Source organism: Gadus morhua, chromosome 2, assembly GCF_902167405.1.
Source record: "Gadus morhua chromosome 2, gadMor3.0, whole genome shotgun sequence".
Lineage (NCBI taxonomy): Eukaryota > Metazoa > Chordata > Actinopteri > Gadiformes > Gadidae > Gadus > Gadus morhua.
The window spans coordinates 18,394,746-18,421,764 of record NC_044049.1 but is presented as its reverse complement, the minus strand read 5'-3'; the positions used below and the strand labels follow the sequence as shown (position 1 = coordinate 18,421,764).

Genomic DNA, 27,019 nt, shown 5'->3' with positions numbered 1-27,019 from the left:
TTAGAGCACGCACACACACACACACACACACACACACACACACATGCTCACACACACAGAGACACACATACAAACACACACACACACACACACACACACACATGCACACACACAGAGACACACATACAGACGCACACACACACAAACACTTTATTGTATACACTGCTGTATGCAATAATATAGTGTGTGTTTTAACAGACACTTTAAATCCCTGGACTAAAAGCTAAGGCCAAAGGCTAAAGGCTAAGGCTAAGGCTAAGGTTAAAGGCTAAAGGCTAAGGCTAAAGGCTAAAGGCTTAAGGCTGACTCACTCTTCGTTCAGGAAGTCCAGCGTCTTAGACTTCTCGGTGGGGAACTGGGAGAAGGTGCTGCTCCTCTTCACCAGTCCACCGGGGGCATTGTACTTCATGTTGGGCTGAGGCTCCGCCTTCTTCAGGGCGGAGCCACTGGTGGGGGCGGGGGCGGAGCTGAAGAGCCTGCTGAAGCTGCAGGGGCGGGCAGAATGGGGACGAGAGCCAATAGGAGCATGGGAAGGAGTGGGCGGGACAGAGAGAGGAATCGATTGGTGGGAGGGTTCAACACCAAAGGGCCTCATCCAATGGAGCGACACAACATGCTGGGATCAGGTTTGATTCGACAGAGCCAAGCACTACCTAACCAATCAGAGAAAAGACTAAATATTTATCTGTCATATACATGTTTGTCTCAAATTGTAAGATAAATATGAAGTACTTCTCCTCCTGGGGGGTCAAACCACCTCCCCATGGGGGGGGGGGGGGTCAGACCACCTCCCCCTGATGGGTCAGTTAAAGTCTCATTGAGGAGAGCAGGATGAGTCCTGTGGTAACTAAATGGTGAGTTATGTGGTCACTAGCAGTATGAGCTCTTTGGTCACTAGCAGTTTGAGCTCTGTGTTTAGAGACAGGGACAGGAGGGGCCATGTGGTCGCTAGCAGTATGAGCTCTGTGTTTAGAGACAGGGACAGGAGGGGCCATGTGGTCACTAGCAGTATGAGCTCGCTGGTCACTAGCAGTATGAGCTCTGTGGTCACTGGCAGTATTAGCTCAGTGGTCACTAGCAGTATGTGCTCTGTGTTCACTAGCAGTATGAGCTCTGTGTATAGAAACAGAGACAGGAGGGCTGGTCTGAAACAAACACGCTGTCTACCTAACGCTGGCGTTTCAAAGCAACCGTGTGAAAGGAAAACAAAATACAGGAGAGATAAAGGTTGTGACACAGGTTTACAGTTGGCAGTTTGAAGCCAACGTTTGACAGCAGAACATCTGGATGTTGTCCCCGTTTCACAGAGGAGGGAGGGGCAGAGAAGGACTCACAACTGCCAGATGCTGGATTTCTTCTTCTCCGACAGCGCTGGGTTTTCCCTAGAGGCCCTGGGGGAGCAGAGAAACACCACATATATAACTATATCTATATATAGATATAGATACTGTGTAGCGAAGGGGTGTAACGATACATGTATTCGTATTGAACCGAATCGGAACGGACGTCACAGTACGGTGCATGGATTTACACGGAGAATACACGGTATAAAATTAATTAAAACTGGCGTGCAAATTAATTAATGTAATGCCGAACTAATGTTGGATCCACGATCTTCAGGGACAACTGAGACGCCTGAAAGGGTGCTGGCAAGTTCGAGCTACACACGCAGTCCGTTGATTGGATGACAGAATCGCACTTCCGTGAGACAGGGGGATAATAAATAAATACATTATCCGCAAAGTATTTCTGGACAACGGCGAAAGCTTTGTTGATTGAAGAAAATGTTGCACAAAAGTTAGCCGTCCTTCTTGGACGTCCTAAATGGTTGATCTTTGCTCATTGTTCGCGTTCTTTTTCCTTGGAATTATAAGGAGCAGCCTGACACTATGTCGGGCTGCTATGAGGTCACAATGCTAACGTAGCTGCCGCGGCTATCGCGATCCGGGTAAACCCCCCCGCCCACCATAAGGATACCGTCGGCGGTGGAAACGCGAGCCGTAACTGAGCTGCGCCGAACCGCACATTCACTACTCCACCAAGCCGCAACGAACCGACCCGCACCCTCCGGTGGAAATGCGCAAATTCTGTGTACTTTGCAGTTTCATAAATACTGTAAAGCATGCTGAATTTTCAGTTTTATTACCGATAGTCTTATTTTGTTTAAAAGTTACGGAGGGAGTCTGGAGGTGATGTGTACTTATTGTTTCCTGTTTACATCTTAGATTACACAGTTCAAACTGTTGCAGCTAGCTCAGGGGAGAGACTGTAGGAAACTAGGCGGTACAACCTGAGACAGTAAAAAAGAATTGCCTTCTGCATTTTTGTTTTATCTTTTCCCTTCATTGTACCGAACTCGTACCGAACCGTAATGTCTGAACCGAGGTATGAACCGAACCGTGACTTCAGTGTACCGTTACACCCCTACTAGACATAGAAAACCCTTATAGTTCTGGATCATACTGAATGTCTCCTTTCTCTGTTGCTAGGTGCATCGCCCGATGTAGGTACGACGTCTGACCTACATCTGACGGATTTACATCTGACTGATTCACATCTGCCTGATTCACATCTGCCTGATTCACATCTGATTGATTCACATCTGCCTGATTCACATCTAACTGATCACATCTGCCTGATTCACATCTGCCTGGTTCACATCTGACTGATTCACATCTGCCTGATTCACATCTAACTGATCACATCTGACTGGTTCACATCTGACTGGTTAATGGGTCTAGCTGTGACCCGCTTTGATCTCTGATCTAGAATCTCATCAAATAAGCACCAGAAGCACCAAATGTGGTAAAACGAGATTTGAAATATTACCAACCCTTTTCTATTGAGTTTTTTTAAAAAAAGACTAATTTACACTAATTTACACTATTTTATTTACACTATTCCACCCCCTCCACCTCCACCACCACCACCACCACCTCCAGCACCTCCACCCCCACCTCCTAACCTCCTCACCTGATCATCTCGGTCCACCTGACGGCCTCCTGCAGCTCCATCAGTCTCTCCTTGTACTGGTTCCTCTCCATAAGCACGCGGGCCATCTCCACCCGCGTGAAGCGCTTCCTCTGGGCCGTGGGAACATCGCTCTGCGGAGACACACCGGGAGGTCACTCAAACACCAGACTGAAGGTCCCTCAAACACAAGACTGAAGGTCCCTCAAACACCAGAAAGAAGGTCCCTCAAACACCAGACTGAAGGTCCCTCAAACACCAGACAGTAGGTCCCTCAAACACCAGACAGAAGGTCCCTCACACCAGACTGAAGGTCCTTCAAACACCAGAAAGAAGGTCCCTCAAACACCAGACTGAAGGTCCCTCAAACACCAGAAAGAAGGTCCCTCAAACACCAGACTGAAGGTCCCTCAAACACCAGAAAGAAGGTCCCTCAAACACCAGACTGAAGGTCCCTCAAACACCAGACAGAAGGTCCCTCAAACACCAGACAGAAGGTCCCTCAAACAACAGACAGAAGGGCCCTCCCAGTAGACTGAAGGGCCCTAACAGCATCACTTGCCATCATGTAAACGAAAAAAAGAAGCAGGATAGATAGAGCCGCACCTGAAACTGAAGCTGTTGTGTTAATATATATGTGTGTGTGTGTGTGTGTGTGTGTGTGTGTGTGTGTGTGTGTGTGTGTGTGTAAAAACAGTTCCTAATTTTGACACTTGCGTGTGTGTGTGTGTGTGTAAGTGTGTGTGTCTCTTACGTCTTCCTCTCCATCCTTAGACTTCTGCCTGATCTCCTCCGTCTCCAGGCGCACTCTGAAAACAGAAATGACAACGTCCTCTAAAGATAACATAACAGTATATTGTGCATCGTTATTTTCAATCTACTCTAAAGATAACAGTGTACTTCTTCTTAAAACACTCTAAAGATAACAGTATACTTCTTAAAACACCCTTTGGAGGCAGTTTTGCGTTTTTAGTGTTTGGCTTATTATCCTTGCTATGACCTGCCAATACAACTACTTGTGTAACCATGGAAACAACTGATAGGTCAGACCTAAAGGCCAGTGTGCGGATGCTGAGCCGGGCGCCAGGAGGCCTTTCTCCTTACGCCCATCATCTCAGCGTGGTGAACCCTGAGGTACCGAAGGTGTTATCTGAACCTTCTTCAGTGTGGAGACACTGAGGTACCAACGGTGTTATCTGATCGTCCCTCAGGGTGGAGCACTGAGGTACCAAGAGGGTTAGACGTTTACTTCTTCAGCTCGTCCTCCAGCTCCCGGTTGCGGTCCTCCAGGCGGCTGCGGGCCGTCAGCACGGCCTCTAGCTCCCCCTGCAGGACCTCGCGCTCGCAGCCAAGCTCGTCTACCCGCGCTATCAGGTCGTTCTTCACCACGTTCAGCGCGTTCCTGGGGGGAGGAGTCAATATAATGAAACTAATATTGTTTCTCATGGCAGGCTCCTAGTAACCTAGTAACCAGCTCCTAGTAAACTATCAGAAAAAATTAGTTAGGGCCAACCAAAGGTCATTTCATTTTGTGAAATTGCAGGTGATTAATGACATAGGTTATTAATGATTATCCTCGCACACAGGGTTTTCTAACTCTTCAATGCATAGTATAAAAGTGTAAATGTGTTAGAATGTAAGAGTGTACAAGTGTAAAGGTACGGCCACACCAACCGCGTTACTCGCGTTAGGGGCGTCGAAAATCTGCATTTTTGCATAGGGAACCATTGGTATAGGCGCGTAGACGCGTTACACGCGTTGAAGCGTCGCGTTAGGGGCGTTAGACGCGGCAGTTACACGTAATTACGCACGTAAACGCAGTAACGCGCCCAACGCACCAACGCCCGGAGTTCAAAAAATTTAACTTTCAACGCTCCAACGCGTGACGCTTAGCCGCGATAGCCAATCAGCGTGGAGCTTGACCCGACGTCACTGGCAGAGAGTAGTGACGCTTGCACAGAAGCATACGGCCGACATCTTTCTTTATTCTGGGTGGAAATATAAACAGTAGTCAAACAACAATAGTTACGCCATTAAATGCGTTTATGGAAACATTTTTAGTGAGAAATGTGCATTTTACTTTCATAATGTTCGCTCGGTGAATGTGAAGGATGTTTGGTTTGATAGTTATGACAAAGAGGGAACGCTCCATTCACTTGCATGGACATGGACTCATCTAGCTGCGGTTGCGCGTTGACGCGTTGGAAGCGTTGAACCACCACACACTGATCAAGCGTCAGGTTAGGCGTTATCCAACGCGAGTAACGCATTTGGTGTGGCCGTAGCGTATGAGTGTAAGAGTGCATGAGTGTAAGAGTGTAGGAGTGTAAAAGCAGGGATTAAAATTAACGTCGTCCCGGGGACGTATTTAATTGTCATCGGGAGGATTTTTATTCTCTCTCAGGTCGACCTCGGGACGAAGAGAATTTTGTGGGCACTGACTTTATTTTTCTGTTTAACACTTTCTGCGAACCAGAACGTGTTTGCGGTTGGTGGAAAAATACTTTTTTAATGGAAAAAGGACTGAGCTTCGTTCAATTGTCTGGCGCTCTCGCGCTCGCGTTTGTGTTGTTCAGTGAGACAGAGGGGTTAACCCCCCATTCGTCATGGCACGGGCTTTCTTGGTTCACTGGAGAAGGCGGGGCTGCGTACGGAGTCTAGACCTCTTTAGAATAATTTTCAAAGTGGACCGGCCCGGAGACCTCCCGATCTTCCCGATCTCCAGCCTCTGCTGCAGAGCGAATTAAAATCGCCGGCAGAACGGCCTGGGCTTCCGGCGGCTAAGTATAATCTCATGAGTATAATTGTCCGCTGTCAAGGAGAACAATGGATTTTTCGCCTCTAATGGTGTCTTTTGTATCACTCCGCATGTACCGGTAACTTGTCAACCCCAGCGTCTTCGGTTGCTAAGTGACGTCATCGTCTTCGGCGGACTATTTCTCTGCTGATAAACACTACGAATGCTGGTATTGGTATCAAATAATTAAAAGACACACCATGTGAAGTAATTTTTTCGTTTTGGCAAGTAGCCGTGTAATAAGCGGGATAATGTTGAGAACATCGCCGGTCATGATCGAAAATAAGTTAAAGTAAGCTTATTTTCCCGATAATGACCGGCGTTCTATACATTATCCCTTACATATCCCACTGCTTCGGGTTTGCCTTTGTAGGCGCATTGAGAGGAGGAGCGGGCGAATCCGCTGTCAGTGCGTGTGCATGTATGATACGTAGGTTTATCCAATAAGTGGTAGTGTACCCGCGCACCATTGGCATGTATGCTCGCTTGTCTCTGTGTGCGCGCTTGTCGGTGTGCGTGTGTGAACGAGAATGACAGGGAGAAATAGTGCTACGTGGAGATGATTGAATGGAACGATATATATATTTCAAAATCAATTTGTGCTGCTCTGTGTTGATTCTGTGGCGCTGCGCCACACATTGTTCTATGTATTGGAAACACTGTCTCCCGAATGTTTTTATGAATGAAGATATCCGCATGCAAGAATGAGTTCACGTCTGAGTGTAGGCTACAAGCGCGATTAACTATTTACAAGTGCAAAAACGCAACATATTATTTATTTTGCTGCCCACTTGTTTTTTATCCCGACAAAAGCCTCGTAAGGACAGTTCCTCTATTCTCTCTTGTAGATCGCACCATCTTTCAACGTCTTTGTTTAATGCGACTGCATCACCTTCTCTTACATGATCAGCAGCTCGCGGATTTCTTTCTTTTCAATTAGAACTGCTCATTATGATATGCTGCGTAGTCTCTTTGGAGACAGCGCAACACCTCTACCCAAGCCTTGAGCCTTGAGGTGTTGCAGAGCCGTCGCATTTACATCAGAATGAAACCTAATAAACCGCCAATGTGTGGTCCGGGAGGCTAAATTGGGGTTCTAGCTCAAGCAGGCAATTTACGTCGGGCAGTGTAAAAGCGCGGACCGTGCCGCGAAAAAGGCGTGAATATGGCATATTAGGCAGTCTCGCCTGGCAAGCAGTGCGAGAGCCTGCTGCTCTGCGACCACAGTCGCAAAACTGTGGTCATGTAGACCACAGTTCTGCGACTGAGGGTGTTGCTTGTCATCTGGAAATAAATATATTATTTCATCAACATAATGTATTGCGTTTTTATTATATTATCAGTAAGTAACAACTCAAAATGTAAACAAGATTTATGGGAGAAATTTGGGGCGATTCGGGACCATTCCGGGATGGTGGTGAAAATAAGTTAATTTTAATCCCTGGTAAAAGTGTAAAAGTGTAACAATATACAAGTGTAACAGTGTACAAGTGTAACAGTGTAGCAGTGTAAGATTGTAACAGTTTCAGCATTAGGTCCATACTGGAGGTCTTACTTGGTTTCCAGAAGCTGTGTGTTCTCCAGGATGAGGTTCTCCACCTCGCGGCCCATACCTGCCACACAGACACAACACCTGAGAACCGGCTGGAGGACATGAGCTCCATGTGATGATGGGTTGTTAAGACACACAGAAGGACCCTAGAGGACAGGACCCCACGCTTTAAGGGCCCCCGTTTCACTGACAGCTGTGATCCTCAATTAGCCATTTTAATCTGCCGTTTACAACATCACAGGTTGGCGTGGATGGACCTGCCTATCAGCTGGTACCGTCCACTGGGTGGACACGCCCACCTGTCCATTGATTAACACCTGCTGAGAAAAACCAGGGCCCTTTAAACACAGCTACAGGCCACATGACAGATTACATGACACATGAAAGATCACATGACACGGATCACATGACACGGATCACATGACACAGATCACAGGACACGGATCACAGGGCACGGATCACATGACACGGATCACAGGGCACGGATCACATGACACGGGGAGGAGGATGGAGACATCGGTAAGATCTTACCAAGCAAACTAAGGTCTGAGCAAACCATGCAATCCAAGTCAAGCAGAAAGAGAGACGGGAGAAACAGAGAGATGGAGAGTATGAGACAGATGTGATATGATGGGAGGAGCCATACATGTTAAATGATCAGATATTCAACTCTAGAGAGTAGGAGCGATGGAGATATAGAGGACAGGTTCTCAGAGGTTAATCTAACTCTTCACGTTTGAACATTGGAATTAAAAAATCGTAAATAACCCCCTGGGGCTAGCCCAACAGCAGTCAGCAACGCTACTGAGCATTAAGCTAGCTAACCGTGGTACTGCGGAATGCTACGTAGAAGCAGAATAATCAGTCGGATGTTAAATGCGGAGAGATGAGACATTTCGGAGAAGAAATATGTACAATACACATAAATACATGAGGAATGGTTTGAGGTTGTACACACCGGAATACTCCACTGGGATTATGGGAAGGGCCGGAGGATGAGGGACAGGAGAGAGTGGGGTTAACATGAGGACAAAGTTTACATTACAGACAAAATCTGAAGCTTCAGCTGGGAACTGAAGCGCGTTTGGACGTGGATGCTGTCAGATGCTCCAAAACGTCTTCTCTGAAAGGTTGTGTCGCTACATGATTGTCATTCAATTGAATTATATATATATATATATATATATATATATATATCTCCATGAAAATTCCGAAGAAACATTTGAAATATACTCATCTGCGATTCTATACAAATACATTTCTCCACTAGGAAACATCACAACAAGCTTTACTGGGAAACAACCACAGGCAGTTTAACATCTGCTGGAAGGAGAACCGGTCCGCCCATCGCTGAGGTGAGGCTCTACCACTGAGGCTCTATCACTGATGCTCTATCACTGAGGCTCTACCACTGAGGCTCCATCACTGAGGTTCTACCACTGAGGCTCTACCACTGAGGCTCCATCACTGAGGCTCTATCGCTGAGGTTCTACCACTGAGGCTCTACCACTGAGGCTCCATCACTGAGGCTCTATCGCTGAGGTTCTACCACTGAGGCTCTATCACTGAGGCTCTATGACTGAGGTTCTACCACTGAGGCTCTAAATGTAAATGTAAATGGACTGCATTTATATAGCGCTTTTCTAACCATTTGCCACCAAAAGCGCTTTACAATATTGCCTCACATTCACCATTCACGCACACATTCACACACCGACGGCGGAGTCAACCATGCAAGGCGCCAGCCTGCTCGTCGGGATCTAACAGTCAGGGTTCGGTGCCTTGATCAAGGACACCTCGACACTCAGCTAGGAGGAGCTGGCGATCGAACCAACAACCTTCAGGTTACCAGCAAACCCGCTCTACCTCCTGAGCTACTGCCGCCCCTCTATCCCTGAGGCTCTACCACTGAGGCTCTATCACTGAGGCTCTACCACTAAGGGTCTCTCACTGAGGCTCTACCACTGAGGCTATATCACTGAGGTGAGGCTCTATCATTTAGGCTCTATGACTGAGGTTCTATCACTGAGGCCCTATCACTGAGGTGAGGCTCTATCACTGAGGTGAGGCTCTATCACTGAGGTGAGGCTCTATCACTGAGGCTCTATCGCTGAGGTCAGGCTCTATCACTGAGGCTCTATCACTGAGGCCCTATCACTGAGGTGAGGCTCTATCACTGAGGCTCTATCACTGAGGTGAGGCTCTATCACTGAGGCTCTATCACTGAGGTCAGGCTCTATCACAGAGGTGAGGCTCTAACAGATCTGTGGAACTGTGTCTCTGTGACTTCCAGTCTCATTTCAGGACGTCTGGCCATGTGGTCAGGGTTAGTCAGGGTTAGTTAGGGGTTCACTAGGGTTAATTACCTGACCCTGAATACTCAGGGGGTTAAAGGCTCTCCCACCCGGTAAGTCAGCTCATGTGGGGGTGACTATGAGGGGTTAGTGATCCTCACCCAGGAGGTCGGGTGACCAGAGGGGTTAGTGATCCTCATCCAGGAGGTCAGGTGATTATGAGGGGTGAGTGATCCTCACCCAGGAGGTCAGGTGACCAGAGGGGTTAGTGATCCTCATCCAGGAGGTCAGGTGACTATGAGGGGTTAATGATCCTCATCAAGGAGGTCATGTGACTTTGGGGGGTTAGTGATCTCTCACCCAGGAGGTCTGCTCCTTCGTCCACGTCTCCGATGATGCCGGTGCCTGCGGAGGACAGCTCCTCAAACAGTGACTCTGTGTTGCGGTCAAAAGCAATGTTCTCAATCCCTTTGGTCGGGGTGCTGACAGGAGGAAGAGAACAGGTGGTCAGGGTCAGGGGTCAGGGACAGGTTCAGGAGTCAGGATCAGGAGTCAGGATCAGGGGTCAGAGGTTCAGGGGTCAGGTTCAGGAGTCAGTTTCAGGGCTCGGGGTCAGGTTCAGCGTGTGGCCCGTCCATCGCTCTAGCTGTATGGTTATTTTAACCCTACCCTGTCAGGTTCAGGGGGTCAGGTTCAGGGGTCAGGTTCAGGGATCAGGTTCAGGGGTCAGGTTCAGGAGTCAGAATCAGTGGTCAGGTTCGGAGTGTGGCCCGTCCATCGCTCTAGCTGTATGGTCCTTTTAACCCTACCCTGTCAGGTTTAGGGGTCAGGTTCAGGGGTCAGGTTCAGGAGTAAGGTTCAGGGGTCAGGTACAGGGTGCGGCCCGTCCATCACTATAGCTGTATGGTTCTTTTAACACTACCCTGTTAGGTTCAGGGGTCAGGTTCAGGGTGTGGCCCGTCCATTGCTCTAGCTGTGTGAATCTTTTAACCCTACCTGGAGGCTTTGTAGCCGCTGAGGTCCATGTCCAGCTCGGGGGTCGACTCAATGAGGTCCTGCATGTCCGACGTCTCTTCTTTCTCCCCTGGAAACCAGAAACAGAACTAAGAACTAACCAATGGCGTGATGAGTCAGCAAGGATAGCATTCACAAGAACAGCAGAGGGGCTTCAAACCTGCACTTCAGTCTAGTCACTCCAGTTCACTACAGTCTAGCTCACCACAGTCCAGTTCATAACAGTCTAGATCACTACAGGCTAGCTCACTATAGTCTAGTTCACTACAGTCCACTACAGGCTAGCTCACTACAGTTCACTACAGTCCAGTTCACTATAGTCTAGCTCACTACAGTCTCGTTCACTAAAGTCACTACAGTCTAGCTCACTACAGGCTAGCTCACTCCAGTCTAGCTCACTACAGGTCACTACAGTCTAGCTCACTACAGTTCACTGCATGCTAGCTCATTAGTCTAGTTCACTACAGTCCAGTTCACTATAGTCTAGCTCACTACAGTGTAGTTCACTAAAGTCAATACAGTCTAGCACAGCACAGTCTAGATAATTTCAGTCCAGCTCATTACAGTACATTACAGTCTAGCTCACTCCAGTCTAGCTCACTACAGTCTAGCTCACTACAGTTCACTGCACGCTAGCTCATTAGTCTAGATCACTACAGTCTAGCTCACTACAGTTCACTACAGGCTAGCTCACTACAGTACACTACAGTCTAGCTCACTAAAGTTCACTACAGTCTAGCTCACTACATAGTAGCTCACTACAGTACACTACAGGCTAGCTCATTACAGTTCACTACAGTCTAGCTCACTAAAGTTCACTACAGTCTAGCCTACTGGTCTAGATCACTACAATTCACTACATGCTAGCTCACTAGTCTATATCACTACAGTCTAACTCACTACAGTTCACTACAGGCTAGCTCACAACAGTCTAGACCACTACAGTACACTACAGGCTAGCTCGCTACAGTTCCCTACAGTCTAGCTAACTACCGGCTAGCTCACTACAGTTCACTACAGACCAGTTCAATATAGTCTAGCTCACTACAGTCTAGTTCACTAAAGTCACTAGTATAGCTCACTACAGTCTAGATCACTACAGTTCACTGCAGGCTAGCTCATTAGTCTAGATCACTACAGTCTAGCTCACTACAGTTCACTACAGGCTAGCTCACTGCAGTTTAGATCACTACAGTTCACTACATTCTAGCTCACTACAGTACACAACAGGCTAGCTCACTACAGTCTAGCTCACTAAAGTTCACTATAGTCTAGCTCACTGGTCTAGATCACTACAGTTCACTACAGGCTAGCTCACTAGTCTATATCACTACAGTCTAACTCACTACAGTTCACTACAGGCTAGCTCACAACACTACAGTTCACTACAGTCTAGCTCACTACAGTACACTACAGGCTTGCTCACTACAGTTCACTACAGTCTAGCTAACTACAGGCTAGCTCACTACAGTTCACTACAGACCAGTTCAATATAGTCTAGCTCACTACAGTCTAGTTCACTAAAGTCACTAGTATAGCTCACTACAGTCTAGATCACTACAGTTCACTGCAGGCTAGCTCATTAGTCTAGATCACTACAGTCTAGCTCACTGCAGTTTAGATCACTACAGTTCACTACATTCTAGCTCACTACAGTACAATACAGGCTAGCTCACTACAGTCTAGCTCACTAAAGTTCACTACAGTCTAGCTCACTGGTCTAGATCACTACAGTTCACTACAGGCTAGCTCACTAGTCTATATCACTACAGTCTAACTCACTACAGTTCACTACAGGCTAGCTCACAACAGTCTAGACCACTACAGTTCACTACAGTCTAGCTCACTACAGTACACTACAGGCTTGCTCACTACAGTTCACTACAGTCTAGCTAACTACAGGCTAGCTCACTACAGTTCACTACAGACCAGTTCAATATAGTCTAGCTCACTACAGTCTAGTTCACTAAAGTCACTAGTATAGCTCACTACAGTCTAGATCACTACAGTCTAGCTCACTACAGTTCACTACAGGCTAGCTCATTAGTCTAGTTCACTATAGTCTAACTCACTACAGTCTAGTTCACTAAAGTCACTACAGTCTAGCTCAGTACAGTCTAGATCATTTTAGTCTAGCTCACTACAGTACATTACAGTCTAGCTCACTCCAGTCTAGCTCACTACAGTTCACTACAGTCTAGCTCACTTCAGTCTAGATCACTACAGTTCACTGCAGGCTAGCTCATTAGTCTAGATCACTACAGTCTAGCTCACTACAGTTCACTTCAGGCTAGCTCACTACAGTCTAGATCACTACAGTTCACTACGTTCTAGATCACTACAGTACACTACAGGCTAGCTCACTACAGTTCAATACAGTCTAGCTCACTAAAGTTCACTACAGTCTAGCTCACTGGTCTAGATCACTACAGTTCACTACAGGCTAGCTCACAACAGTCTAGATCACTACAGTTCACTACAGTCTAGCTCACTACAGTACACTACAGGCTAGCTCACTACAGTTCACCACAGTCTAGCTCACTACAGGCTAGCTCACTACAGTTCATAACAGCCCACCTCACTTCGGTCATCAAGGATAAAACGTAATCTCATTTCAGGAAATGCATTAAATTCAGGTTTTGAAAAAATAACCAAAAGCTATTTCTAAATCAAACAGGGTCCTTGGGAGCATTGTGTGAACAGCACTTCTAAAATGTCTCTGCTTTCTCATGGTTTTTCTTCATACAGGACAGGTCGGAGGAGACGTTAACCTGTGGCTGCACTGTGTGAACTGTACTTAAGGACCCCTACCCTCAGGTATGGCCCCTGCCCCTGCCCCTGCCCCCTCGGCCCTCCTGCCCCCCGGCTCCTCCCCCTCGGTGCCTGGGGCCGCTGGGGTCCTCGGGGCTGCTGGCTTGAAGCCGCTGAGGTTGGACAGCTCCTCCTGAAACAAAGGCGAAGCATCAGCACAGAACCAGCAGGAGGCTTGCATGGAGCTAGCATGGAGCTAGCTCTGATGGGACCGTCAGGGCTAGAGCCAGACGCAAACACATAGTTTACAGACCGGCGGCAACTCGACCAGGGGTTATTGGGGGGTTCTAGTGAAAAGAGAAACACCAAGAGAAACAGAAAAGCCACTGCACACTGGATCTATGCATGTATGCATGTATGCATGTATGCATGTATGTATGTATGTATGTATGTATGCATGCATGTATGTATGTATGTATGTATGTATGTATGTATGTATGTATGTATGTATGTATGTATGTATGTATGCATGTATGTATGTATGTATGTATGTATGTACGTACCGGTATGTGTGTGTGTGTAGGTACCATTTTCTTTCCTTCTTGAACTAAAGAAATCAAAAATGAATTCTCTATAATATCTGATGAGGCATTATCTATTTCTTCAAGATGTTTTCCATATTATCAACAACTCTCAGTAGCTCTCAGGCTCTTTAACGTTCTAGTTCTCTCCAACGACTCGTCAGGAACATCACGGGTTCAGCCCTCAGTTAGAATATGTTCAATAAGACAATCTGGTGTGCAAAGGCTTTGCTGCTAGTCATGAAAAGAAGAAAAGATTAAGAAAGAACGACAACAGAGAAATCCTGCAGAGAATACAATCAACAATCAGACACTGAGGGAAAAACATGTCTTTAAAGAAGTTACACAATAACACAAAGACCATTCTTTGCTCAACAAACATCTACACAAGACTTGGGAAACACACACACAAGAGAAACACCGAAACACATCCAAATAGAAGGTAGTGCACATCACTGGCAGAACGCACACACTGGCTGTGTGTCCAAAGGGGGTTTAGAACAGTGTCTTTAGAACTTCAACGTTCAAAAAACAGCGACACAGAGAAAGAAAACCAGGAACACACCAGACCATGCAATGAAATTAAAGTAAAATGAAACACACACACACACACAGCCGTGCTCCTCTCCTCCGAGGGGCGGTCGGTCGACGTCTCCGCCGACATCGGCCACAAACAGATGTAAACACTGATGTGAGAGGCTGAAGGCCAGAGGGGGGACAGACAGTGGAACAGCACAGGACTACGAAGACACACAACACAGGACTACAAAGACACATAACACAGGACTACGAAGACACCCAACACAGGACTACACAGACACCCAACACAGGAGTACGAAGGCTGACACACAACACGGGACTACAAAGACACACAACACAGGACTAGAAAAACACTACACAGGACTGCAAAGACACACAACACAGGACTACAAAGACACAACACAGGACTACAAAAACACACAACACAGGACTACGAAGGCTGACACACAACACAGGACTACAAAGTCACGCTACACAGGACTACGAAGACACACAACACAGGACTACAAAGACACACAACATAGGACTACAAAGACACACACCACACAGGACTTCAAAGACACACAACACAGGACTACGAAGACACACAACACAGGACTACGAAGACACACAACACAGGACTACAAAGACACAAAACACAGGACTACAAAGACACACAACACAGGCCGGGGGCCTGCAGTGCGTTACCACAGCGGCCGGAGTCCAGCTACCTTGCAGTCGTCTGCCAATGAGTTTCCCCAAGCAGCGTCCTGCGAACCCTCAAGCTGCCTGGACTTTGAGGGCTCGTCCAAATCACAGGGCTTAGAGGGGGAGGAGAGGGAGAGGGTGAGAGAGGTCCGGGACAGGGCAATATGCACATCTCTGGACTGCTTTCATCAGCAGTAGAAGGAGGAGCAATGGGAGGTCTTCTAGATTGTGCACCGGCTGGTTGCACGTGAAACGAGGACATCTTCTAATTCCTCATTTCCTGTTAAAGTATTTTATCTGGGGCCTTTGAGCTCATGTCCATCCTCTCAGCCTGAGGACCACATGCTGTGAGCACATGGGAGACCCATAAAGAGGACCCCCCCCACCACGGTGGAGCCCCTCCCCCCACAAAGAGGAGCCCCCCGCACACACACACACACTAGAGCTGAGATCGGGCCCAGAAAATCACGCCCGACCCGGCCCGAGCCCGAGCACGTTCTGTCCGAGCCCGTGCACGTTCTGTCCTAGCCCGGCCAGAGCCTGAATCCGATTTCAACCCGACATTTTTTTAAACACATATGTAACTTGGTACACATTTGTTACTAGGCCTACTCTGCTAAATATATATGCAAGGGATAATGCATAGAACGCCGGTCATTATCGGGAATATAAGCCCCGACAGAGCGAACAGTACACTGACGCGCAGCGAAGGTGCCTTGCTTCGCCCTGAATTTGTCGCTCACCACAACGACGCTGGGGTTGACAAGTTACCCGACTACTACCCATGCAAGTGAACGGAGCGTTCCACAGCATTGAGAAGACCCGTGTAATAAAGGCCTATAATAATTCTGTTTATGGCATCGATTTCTCCTCAGATTAGGCCAATAAAGCAATGATAAAAAATAAAATAAACGCTCGATCAAAGGCCCGGCCCGAGGATAGTGGTGGGAAATATCGGCCCGACCATCGGGTCGGGCTCGGGAAGAGAATCTGAACACTAACACACACACACACACAAAGAGGACCCCCCCCCCAAAAATCCTTTACGCTCCGATACCTGATGATCGTTATCATTTAGTCACTCAACCACTTTGACTACTTTGAAGGGCTCTTTTTGTATAATGAACAGCCATGATGTGCATCCTACCTATCCACCTATACTATCCCATCCTACCAATCCTTCCTATCCTATCTATCCTTCCTATCCCAGCCCTGACAGAAACAATCTGGGCCTCTGGAGGGGAGCGGGGACATGAGACCCCCAGACCCCCAGAATCCCAGGACCCCCTTACCCCCTGGACCCCCAGACCCCCTGGACCCCCAGACCCCAAGGACCCCCAGACCCCCGTGGCCTTTGGAGGGGAGCGGGGAGCCCCCGGACTCATTAAGGGGAGACCATCCAGCAGATAAATCCACCCTGCGGTCAACGGCCCGACGACACACCGCTCTGCTCTGTGCCTCAGGTTAAGTAAGAGCCAATGACGTTCCAGCTGGCCCTCTTCCCTCAGTGATTGGCCGAGAGCCAGTTGCAGCAGTGATGGCATCAATCCCATGATGCTTATGGAATGTCCCAGTTTTGACAACCCCCACCAAAAGAAGAAGCAGCTGAATATATTAACTCACCCCCAAAATCAAAAACATGTCAAAAATATCCTTCAATGGATCATCACTTGGTTTGGTACCCACAATGCAACAGCAATTCATCTTCTTTTCATATAGCATACATTGCCTTATTATCGCACCATCCGTCAAACTGTACTTTGTAATTTTGACCAAGGTTTAGTGTGAGAGAAGTTAAAAAATAAAAGCTTATAGGAGCCATTATGCTACTCGTTCTAAATCTAGCAGTAATATAAGTCCTGTTTAGGGGGTGCTGGTTGGGGGGAGCAGACAGGAGAAGAGCAGCCCTACTCCTAGATGCGGAGGACAGAGTCGCCTTGTATTGACTCGGTCCTCCTTCACTCCCAGCACTACTTTGAATGTTGGATGTCGCACAACATCATTTTAACACACACACACACACACACACACACACACACACACACACACCTTGAGGCTGGTGCTGGAGCGGGGCTGCGCAGGGTCCTTGAGAGGCCAGCCCGCGGTGCTGGGGGTCTCTGCCAGAGCTGGAGGGTCGGTCGGGGCCCCCGAGGCCCCCCCCGCCGAGGGGAAGATGCAGAGAGACATGGGCCGCTCCTTCCTACAGCGAGAGACGACAACAAGGCCTCTTAAGTACAGCTTCAGATGGGGGAGGAAATAGAAAACGCAGATGGCGTCAACTCTGTTTCCTCCAGAGAGTCCTCTCCAGACCACTGGAGAACCTTCTCCAACACCCAGAGGGTCCTCTCCAAACCACCGGAGAACCTTCTCCAACACCCAGAGGGTTCTCTCCAGACCACCGGAGAACCTTCTCCAACACCCAGAGGGTCCTCTCCAGACCACCGGAGAACCTTCTCCAACACCCAGAGAGTCCTCTCCAGACCACCGGAGAACCTTCTCCAACACCCAGAGAGTCCTCTCCAGACCACCGGAGAACCTTCTCCAACACCCCCCATGCTCCAACACCTCCAGGCTCCAACCTTATGGGGATTCTAGGGCGTAACCAGAGTTGATATGCAGACTGCGTCTCTCCCCTATCCTACCCGAATCCCCCAGTGTCTCTCCTAGAGCTGGGCGATTTATTGATTTTTAATCGTAATTCAAATTTATGGTTTAGGATGATTTTTTTTAATGAAAATTGATTATAAAAAAATGATTGTATTAACGGAAGCGCCACCCCTTCCCCCCCAGGTCCCGTAGCTCCCAGTAACATCTCCTCCTCTTCAGAATTTTTTAAATATCAACATGGCAGCATGTGCTGAAATGAGTGGGGATTTCGTTGCCAAAAAGTCACGGTCTCCTCAGTCGTGTGGAAGTGGTCTGGGGCAGGGCAGCCAAAAGCAGCAGCACAACACTTCCCCACAATCCCAACATCTTATACTAAGGCACAAGGCCGAGTGGGAGATGTGTGTTATTTATTTAGTTTTGTTAATCATTGTCATTGTTAAAAACCAAAATTAAAAAATATGTAAATTTGTCATCCATAGATTTTCTTTTAAATTAAAAACGATGATCGGGTTTGGTCTGAAAAAAATCATAGCCCAAGTCTCTCCCCCTTCCTACCTGTCTCCCCCAATGTCTCTCCCCCTTCTTACCTGTCTCTCCCCCATCGTACCTGTTTGCCCCAGCGTTTCTCCCCCCTCGTACTCGTCTCCCCTCTCCTACCCGTCTCCCCAGCCTCTCTCCCCCCTCCTACCTGTCTCCATCAGCGTGTCTCCCCGCTCCTACCCGTCCCCCCCCAGCGTGTCTCCCCCCTCCAACCCATCTCCCCCAGCGTCTCTCCCCCCTCCTACCCGTCCCCCCCAGCGTGTCTCCCCCAGCGTGTCTCCCCCAGCGTGTCTCCCACCCTCCTACCTGACTCCCCCAGCGTGTCTCCCCCCCCTCCTAACTGCCTCCCCCAGCGTGTCTCCCCTTCCTACCTCTCTCCCCCCTCCTACTTGTCTCCCACCAGCCTCTCCCCCCCTCCTACCTTCTCCCCCCAGCGTGTCTCCCCCCTCCTACCTGTCTCCCCCAGCATGTCTCCCCGCTCGTACCCGTCTCCCCCAGCCTCTCTCCCCCTTTCTACCTGTCTCCCCCAGCATGTCTCCACAAGCGTGTCTCCCCCCTCCTACCTGACTCGGCCCAGCGGTCCCAACTCGGTGCTGTCACTCATCTGCTGAATCTTGATCCTCTCCACGTGCTCCATGTAGTTATGGATCATCTGGAAGAACCAAGGAGCTGTTAGAGCTCTCTCTCTCTCTCTCTCTCTCTCTCTCTCTCTCTCTCTCTCTCTCTCTCTCTCTCTCTCTCTCTCTACCTCCGTGTGTCTCTGGTGTAGGGCGCTGAATTCCTTCTTCAGCTCTGACTCCCGTTCCTCCAACCTGCCAACTGAGACAAGAGAGGGAGACAGACCGAGGTTAAACCAGATGAAACCAGATGAAACCAGGTGCAACCAGGCGAAACCAGGTGAAACCAGATGAAAACAGGTAAAACCAGGGGAAACCAGGTGGAGGAGGGCTGGGGGAGGAGGAGGAGGGGGAGGAGGAGGAGGAGGAGGGCTGGAGAGGAGGGGGAGGAGGGCTTGGGGAAGAGGGGGAGGGCTTGGGGAGGAGGGCTGGGGGAGGAGGAGGAGGGGGAGGGCTGGGGGAGGAGGGCTTGGGGAAGAGGGGGAGGAGGGCTTAGGGAAGAGGGGGAGGGCTGGGGGAGGAGGGCTGGGGGAGGGAGTGTGTTGTGCGTTGCGTACAGTGTGTTCTGCGTTGCGTACAGCGCGTTGTTCGTTGTGGTGAGCAAAATCTTTGGTATGAAACAATGAAAATCATCGAAGTTGAAGCACTTTACAAAAGACAGCAATTATAAAACCATCATAGATGGATAGATCAAAGATTAATAAAATGTATATACAAATAACATATCTTACACAACCAGGAGCACGAAATTGATTGTATGTCAGGATACGAATTAGTAATCTTGAAAGAAATAACTTTCTAGATTTAGTCAGTCAGTCAGTCCGTCTGTCTGTCTGTGTCTCTCACTCTGCTCTGCGTAGTTCTTGATCTTGAGCTCCAGCTGGCGGGAGGCAGACTCCATGCGGCCGACCTGGAGCTGGAGCTCCTTCTTCTCCTGCTCCTGGGAGTCCTCGAACTCTATGAACCGCTACACACACACACACACACACACACACACACACACACACACACACACACACACACACACACACACACACACACACACACACACACACACACAACCAAATCATTGACTAATTACTCATCTACTAATAAACCTTTAGTCCAAGGAAGCTAAGCTCTATTGTGATTCAACTTCCTGCCTGACTTCCTGCCGATGATAAAAGGGTCAATGATGGAACACTATGGCTCAGAGTGAGTCAGTCAGGCTGGTTCTCGGTTCTACCCTAGACTGGTTCTGTGTTCTACCCCTAAAGGTCCAAGCTGGTTGTGGGTTCTACCCCAGTCTGGTTCTGGGTTCTACCCCAGTCTACTGGGGTCCACCCCCTGAAGGTCTAGTCTGGTTCTGGGGTCTACCCCAGTCTGGTTCTGGGGTCTACCCCTTGAAGGTCCAGTCTGGGCTACCTTTAGGAAGCCTTGGAGGTAGAACAACAATATAACCTGTAATGGGAGATATCTATTCTCCCATTCTGTGTCTCTAAATGCCATGTTGGACTGTGCCTGTATTCAGTGAACCCCTTGGGGGGATGTGTTTAAACCAACCCCCTGGAGGATGGATAGACCAGGTATTCAACTGATAGGGCACAGCCATGACCCCTCTATGAGATCCTGAGGAGCTTCAATCGATAGATGACCATCTGGGTATCCAATAGGTTTTATATGATTTTTTTAATATGATGCTATTGTCTGTTATGATGGTATCGTCTGTTATGATGTATTGTCTCTGTGATGATGGTATTGTCTCTGTTTTGATGGTATTGTCATGCTCTGTTATGATAGTAATAGGACTATAGTAATAGGACTGTAGTAATAGTACAGTAGTAATAGAACTATAGTAATAGGACTAAAGTAATAGTACTAATAGGACTGTAGTAATAGTACTATAGTAATAGTACTGTAGTAAACAGTACCCATCCGTACCAGACAGCAGGTTCAGACAGACAGGTGCTGATCTAAGGGAGAGAGGGGTGCTGATCAGGGAGCTGATAAGGGACAGGTGCTGATCTAAGGGAGAGGTGCTGGTGTGGTGTTGTTGTGTTGTTTGTCTGTGTCTGTCCTCCTCCTCATCTCATCGGCCGCCCTCCTCCTCCACTTCTCCCTCTCGTACTGTCGTGTTGTTGTGTTGTGTGTATGTGTGCTGTGTATGTCCTCCTCCTCGGCCGCCCTCCTCGTTCCCTTCTCCCTGTCGTACTGTTGTGTTGTTGTGTTGTGTGTATGTGTGACCTCCTCCTCACCTCCTCGGCCGCTCTCCTCCTCCCCTTCTCCCTCTCGTACTGGGTCACCAGCTGCTCGTTGTCCTCCTTCAGCAGCTCCAGCTCCACCTCCTGCTCCTGGTTCTCGGCGAACACCGAGTCCAGGTTCTCCAGGACGGCCACGACCAGCGGCATCAGCTCCTTCACCACGTCCCGGTCATACCGCCCGATCAGCCTCTCCAGCTCGCGGTAGATGGAGGTGGCCAGGCCGGAGACCCGCTCCGACATCACGGCCGAGTTCCCCGGGTCGTCCTGGTACACCGCTCCGTCCTCCGGGTCCATGGTCTCCGACTCCATGGTCTCCAGCTCCAATGGCCTATTCCTCCCGCAGGCCCGGGGCTCTGCACCGCGTTCCCCGCACTAGAGAGGCTCTGCACTGCGGTCCCTGAACACCGAGAGGCAGCTCGCTTACAGACGGGAACACGACCCCGAAGAAGCGGGCAGGGAAATGCTCCACATTAACCGGATGAATAATGCCCTGCTAAGCAGCTCCTCGGCAGCCGAACCGTCGCCCAGAGCAGCGTGATGACGTCACCCAACGACGTGGCGCTATTGTCATAAAGGGCCAGCGACCCACTGTTTCAGGTGGAGTTCTCTTAAAGGGGCAGTAACCCACAGTTTCAGAGGAGTTCTCTTAAGTGTAGGGATGGGCAAAATGATTCATTTCCGGGAACTAGTTCTTTCAGTTCAGTTCACTTTAACGATTCGTTTGTTTGATTCATTCGTTTTGATTTGTTCGTTACGTCAGATTACGTAATTTGGTGTCTGACCCCCCCCGAGACGGCCGTGAGCATAATTTAAACGACTTCTAGGCTCTAACACCCGTGAAAATCGAGAAGATATATTATGTAGTATTACCAAACGTCCCACCAATATTTATACCACTTGCTTACTCTCTATATTTCATTCATGGTTTTACATTTATAATTTTATTTTACTTTACATTTAATTCTTCATTATTCAGGCATTACAGAACTTTCATGGTCATAAATAAAAAATACGAACTGCAGTTTAATTTCTTTGTTTGTTCTTAAATTGACGTAGAATGGAGCAAAGACTCCTGGGATTGGGAAATGTGCTTATGCAATAAACAGATGGAGGTGTAGTCTATTTTCGAAAAAATGTAGGGGGATATATGAGTGGCCCCACGTCGAATGGTATGACCCAAGATACGTCAGACAGAGAAAGCGCGCATATTCGACAGTACCGCCTTGTCATTTGTTTACCCAGGTGCCATTGCAACCCCATTGCTACCTCTCATTGGCTGAATCTTTGAGAACGTTGTAGACTCAATCAATATAAATCGCGGGGAGACGAAGCTCTGTTCGTTTGTATATTTTATTTACGTGACCATATTTTTGGTTAAAAAGAATCAAAGAACCAGTTCTTCTTGTTTTGGGGAACCAGTTCTTGTCGTTCACGTTCGGGATTCGTTCGTTGTGAACGAATCGGTCGCGATCGACTCATCCCTACTAAAGTGTAATTCCGGCGCAAATTGAACCCAGGGTCTTTGTTTTGGCATGAATACCTATCAAATAAGCCCTCCAGATACCTTGAAAATCGAGTTTCATTTTCAATGTTTGGCATCCATGTTATTGGGTTGGGGCATTGAGTTTCGCTTCTAAATCGGCATTTTTTAACCACTAATATTGTTAAAAATATCACCAAACCTCTGCTGTAGCATGACTAGGGTCCCTACACATAAAACGAAGCACAAACGACTTAGTTTGCAAACCCGGATTTTTAAAAAAAAGACAGTTTAACAAGCATTACCGGTAGGTCCGTGTTTACAGGAAGTCCACACAAGTCGATTGCCGAATGCGCAGTTCAAGGAGGAATGTTTTGGAATTTATAATTTAGATAATTTATATTTGTAGATAATATATAGCAAGTAAACAAGTAAATGGAAGGACTTGCATAAGTAAGAGTGAATAGAGTGAAGGACAGCTCAAGCACCGGAGAAGACGACCCACCCATCTGCTTGAAGTGAAGAGAGAGAGATGGTTCATGTTTGTGTTTTCCCCGGCTACAAAAAAAAAAGAAAAGTTACACTCCAGAAACTTTCCATAGACTGCCATTGCGGTACAATGACCGATCTCTGGTAGACCATTGGCTTATTGTTCTGAATATGGACAATGAGACGCCAATCAAGACGCTAATGCAGAAGGATCACCGTGTCTGCAGTGCTCATTTTGATAAGGACGACTTCATCATTCCCAAAAGAGCTGCTGACCCAAAGAACCCAAAAATAGTTTAATTGAAGAAGAATCCAATTCCTCGTGCGGCAAGTAGCTACGGATAGACTTGAGGTAAAGTTGTTTGCTTATTTGTCGTGTTATATATGATTGTTCACAATTGGTGTGGGACCGGCATTAAATTAGTTTAATATTCAACATTCATTTACGTAACATTCAAAATACAAACCTATCATGCACTTCAACCATTTGAGTGAATGATGTCAAACCAACTGTGCAACATACAGATTAATGTCCCCCATGTGCCACAAGGCTTATTTTTCAAATACATATTTTTGGCAATTTTTTTAAATTTAATTAAAATGAATACATTAACTTATTATGCTCCTTCATCATTTGACCTCAAGTTGTCAAACAAACTGTATAACAAGAATACTAATAACCCCCATGTGCCACAAGGCTTATTTTTCAAATATGTCATTTCGGCAATTTTTCACAAATAAAATAAATAAATAACCGTATTATGCTCCTTGACCTTTTGACCTCAAGATATCAAACCAACTGTATAACACAGATAATAATAACCTCAATGTGCCCCAAGGCTTATTTTTCAAACATATAATTTCAGCATTTTTTTTCTGTCAACAGGTCAAGGCTGTAGCTTCTCTTCCAACATAGGAAGTGTAGTTCTGATGCGTCTCCCAGTAATGAGCTGAGCTGGGCTCACGGCGGTTGCTGCACTAGGGGTAGCTCTGTAAAGCCCAGTTCAGACCAAAGATTCAGCTTGCAACGGCTTGCTACTCGCAACTCCTTGCAACGCCTTGCAACGAGACGGGCTGCGACATTCTAAAACTGGGCAGTTCACACTGGCTGCAACGCGCTGCAACGGGCTGCGACGCTAGGTGGTTTCCATAGCAACTGTGAACGCTCTGGCACATGCTGAGAGCCGCAACATCATCATTTGCGTAGGTTAGGTTAGATTAGTTAGGTTTGCGATTAGTTAGGTTTGCAATTAGTTTTATTTTTATTTTACTTGAGAGTAGGCTAGAGTTACTATGTCTTGTCATTCTCCACTACATCTGCATTGGAGTAAATAGCTGGAGCTTACAGTTAGTTTAGATTACCCGTTGTTGGATACATTGCATTTTCAGGTTATTTGTCGTCCTCATATTTGTATTTGGACACAATTATTCATGTCTGCGATCATCACAGAGTCCACAAGCAGCAGGTCGCAATTCCCGATGGGTCACAATTCATGACAGCAGACCGTCGAAATCTGCGACCACACTGTAAATGCGGGGAAAATGAGTCAAACTCCAACCAAATGTTTTCAGGTCATTTGTCGTCCTCATATTTGTATTTGGACACAATTATTCATGTCTGCGATCATCACAGAGTCCACAAGCAGCAGGTCGCAATCCCCGATGGGTCACAATTCATGACAGCAGACCGTCGAAATCTGCGACCACACTGTAAATGCGGGGAAAATGAGTCTAACCCCAACCAAGTGTTTTCAGGTCATTTGTCGTCCTCATATCTGTATTTGGACACAATTATTCGTGTCTGCGATCATCACAGAGTCCACAAGCAACGCAGGTCGCAATCAACGATGCCACAATCAATCTAGCGCACCGTCGAATTCTGCGCCCACACTGTAAATGCAGGAAAAATGAGACAAACCCCAACCAAATCTTTTCAGGTCATTTGTCGTCCTCATATCTGTATTTGGACACAATTATTCGTCGTAGAATTCAGCAAGATTAAAAGTGCAAATACATCAACAAAATACGTATTTTGTTGATGTCCCGGTACCGGTACAGTACGGTACCGGGACGGAGTAAGGCCGTGACGTACAAGTTGTTCTGTGCTGTGATTGGCTGAAGAGGAATAGTTAAATCGCCACGTTCTAAAACTAGACCTTGCGATTTGACATGTTCAATCTCTGGCGACTCCTTGCAACGCCTTGCGACGCCTTGCAACGGCTTGCAACGACCCGTTCACACCGCCCCTGCGACGTTCTAAAACCGTCTTGTTGCAAGCCGTTGCAAGCCGTTGCAAGGTGAATCTTTGGTCTGAACTGGGCTTAACTCAACAGAGCGAGATGTGGATCGGGCTGCTTCAGGATGTGCTTGGCCGTCTGAACAGCCTGTTCTGCTTTACCGTTCGCCTGGGGGTATTGAGGGCTAGTTGTAGGTGTAGCGGCCATATACATTGGGGGGTACAAGTCCCCCCCAATGTTCAGATATGCCCAAAATGTCCCCCCCAAAAAATCGCTCGGAATAGGGATATAGCAATTCAATATTTCTATGGGTAGAACACTTAGGTTCTATTTCATGTAGGCTACGCCGTCTAGGCTTCGCCTTATGGGCTTGTCCATAAGGCGAAATTCAAACTATGCACCTATCAGCGTGGGCACCACCCACATTTCCCACGGTATCGTGTCTATATAACGCGGTGTATACCGTCGCTCATCCTCCCTTTTCTTTCAGCACTTGTGCTTATCAGCGAGAAATTGAGAACTACTATTAAGAAGATGAGAACTTCAACACGGATCTCCCAAGCCGGTGGCAGCGGCTCGGGCGAGGCCGCAGACAAACGGCCCTTTTCAGGGCCACCTGAGAGCGCTCCTAGAGCTAGGTCCTTTTCAGGACTCCTATGCGCCTCCTGTCCCGCCTCCCTGGCACCGGGTGACGGGCACTTGGCGTGCTTTTGGTGCCTCGGCGCCGACCACGCCGCGGCTGCTATGGCGGCCCCCGTCTCCTGTGTCGCCTGCCGGGAGCTGCCTGAAGAGGGGATCCTCTCCAGGCATCTCTTCTTTTCCCCTGCGGTGGACGCCATCGACCTGTTCGGACCTGACGTCGACGATGGCATCATCGACGCCTCCCTGGACGACGTCTTCGGCGACTCGGCGTCCGTTTTTTTTTTTTGCCGGCCCCGCCTCTCGCCCCCGTATCTGACGATATGCGGGGCGAGTGCTTTCGCACCCCATCTTTTTCCCGGCGGGTTACCCAATGCCCCTTGTTCCCGCCTTTGCAGCACTTGTTTATTGCTGCCGGTGAGGACCCTTCGACCCTGAAGGCTCCGGTAAGATCCTACACGGATTTCACCAACGTGGAGGGGTGGGCCGATACTCGCCTCCCCTGGCAGCGCTTCTCGGTCCGGGCGCCGGATGGCTCCTTAACGAAAAGCCGCTGCCCCCCGACCGCCTCCAGAAGCAGATTGTCGGCCTAACGGACAGGGTGTTCGTTTGTGCCTCTCAATCCGCGGCGGCGGTCAACAACATCGCCCTGCTCTCCTCTGCCATGGTCTCCTTGTCGGCTGACAGGGAGGCCTACGGCCCGGAGGAAGCCGCGAGATGGCTGGCGGTTTCCCGCTTTTCCAGCGCCATCCTCCAGCTATGCCAGCCGATAGCCGTTTCGGCCGGCCAGCATATGGCGTGGGCTACCATGATTCAAAGGATCATATGGCTCTCCCACACTGCGGTGCCGGAACGAGAGCGGGCCAGCATCGTCCAGGGTCCACTAGCGCCGGATGGCCTATTTGGTCCCAGGTTCTCCGAGGTGCTCGCGCACCAGCAGTCAGTCCGTGAGAATCGTTGGTGGAGACGATTCTCACGTGCTCC

The 27,019-nt window shown here is 48.3% G+C and overlaps 1 protein-coding gene across 8 annotated transcripts in view; it reads right to left on the bottom strand.

The window, feature by feature from the left end:
* spag9a (sperm associated antigen 9a) overlaps positions 1-21,754 on the bottom strand; it is a 34,294-nt gene extending 12,540 nt beyond the window's left edge. The window contains exons 1-17 of one of the 8 annotated variants that reach the window (XM_030337471.1): positions 21,185-21,754; positions 19,797-19,917; positions 19,082-19,152; positions 18,897-18,985; positions 17,236-17,386; positions 15,210-15,299; positions 13,439-13,571; positions 10,610-10,697; positions 9,974-10,095; positions 8,278-8,289; positions 7,851-7,865; positions 7,323-7,380; positions 4,220-4,372; positions 3,725-3,779; positions 2,974-3,104; positions 1,335-1,391; positions 312-485 (exon numbers count right to left, since the gene is read on the bottom strand). In XM_030337471.1, the coding sequence (XP_030193331.1) occupies positions 312-485; positions 1,335-1,391; positions 2,974-3,104; positions 3,725-3,779; positions 4,220-4,372; positions 7,323-7,380; positions 7,851-7,865; positions 8,278-8,289; positions 9,974-10,095; positions 10,610-10,697; positions 13,439-13,571; positions 15,210-15,299; positions 17,236-17,386; positions 18,897-18,985; positions 19,082-19,152; positions 19,797-19,917; positions 21,185-21,499 (1,835 nt within the window). In that variant the 5' untranslated portion in view covers positions 21,500-21,754. The remainder of the gene's footprint in view (positions 1-311; positions 486-1,334; positions 1,392-2,973; positions 3,105-3,724; positions 3,780-4,219; positions 4,373-7,322; positions 7,381-7,850; positions 7,866-8,277; positions 8,290-9,973; positions 10,096-10,609; positions 10,698-13,438; positions 13,572-15,209; positions 15,300-17,235; positions 17,387-18,896; positions 18,986-19,081; positions 19,153-19,796; positions 19,918-21,184) is intronic. The other 7 variants (XM_030337503.1, XM_030337484.1, XM_030337478.1 and 4 more) reach the window with 7 other exon arrangements.
* Between the last annotated feature and the right edge of the window lie 5,265 nt (positions 21,755-27,019).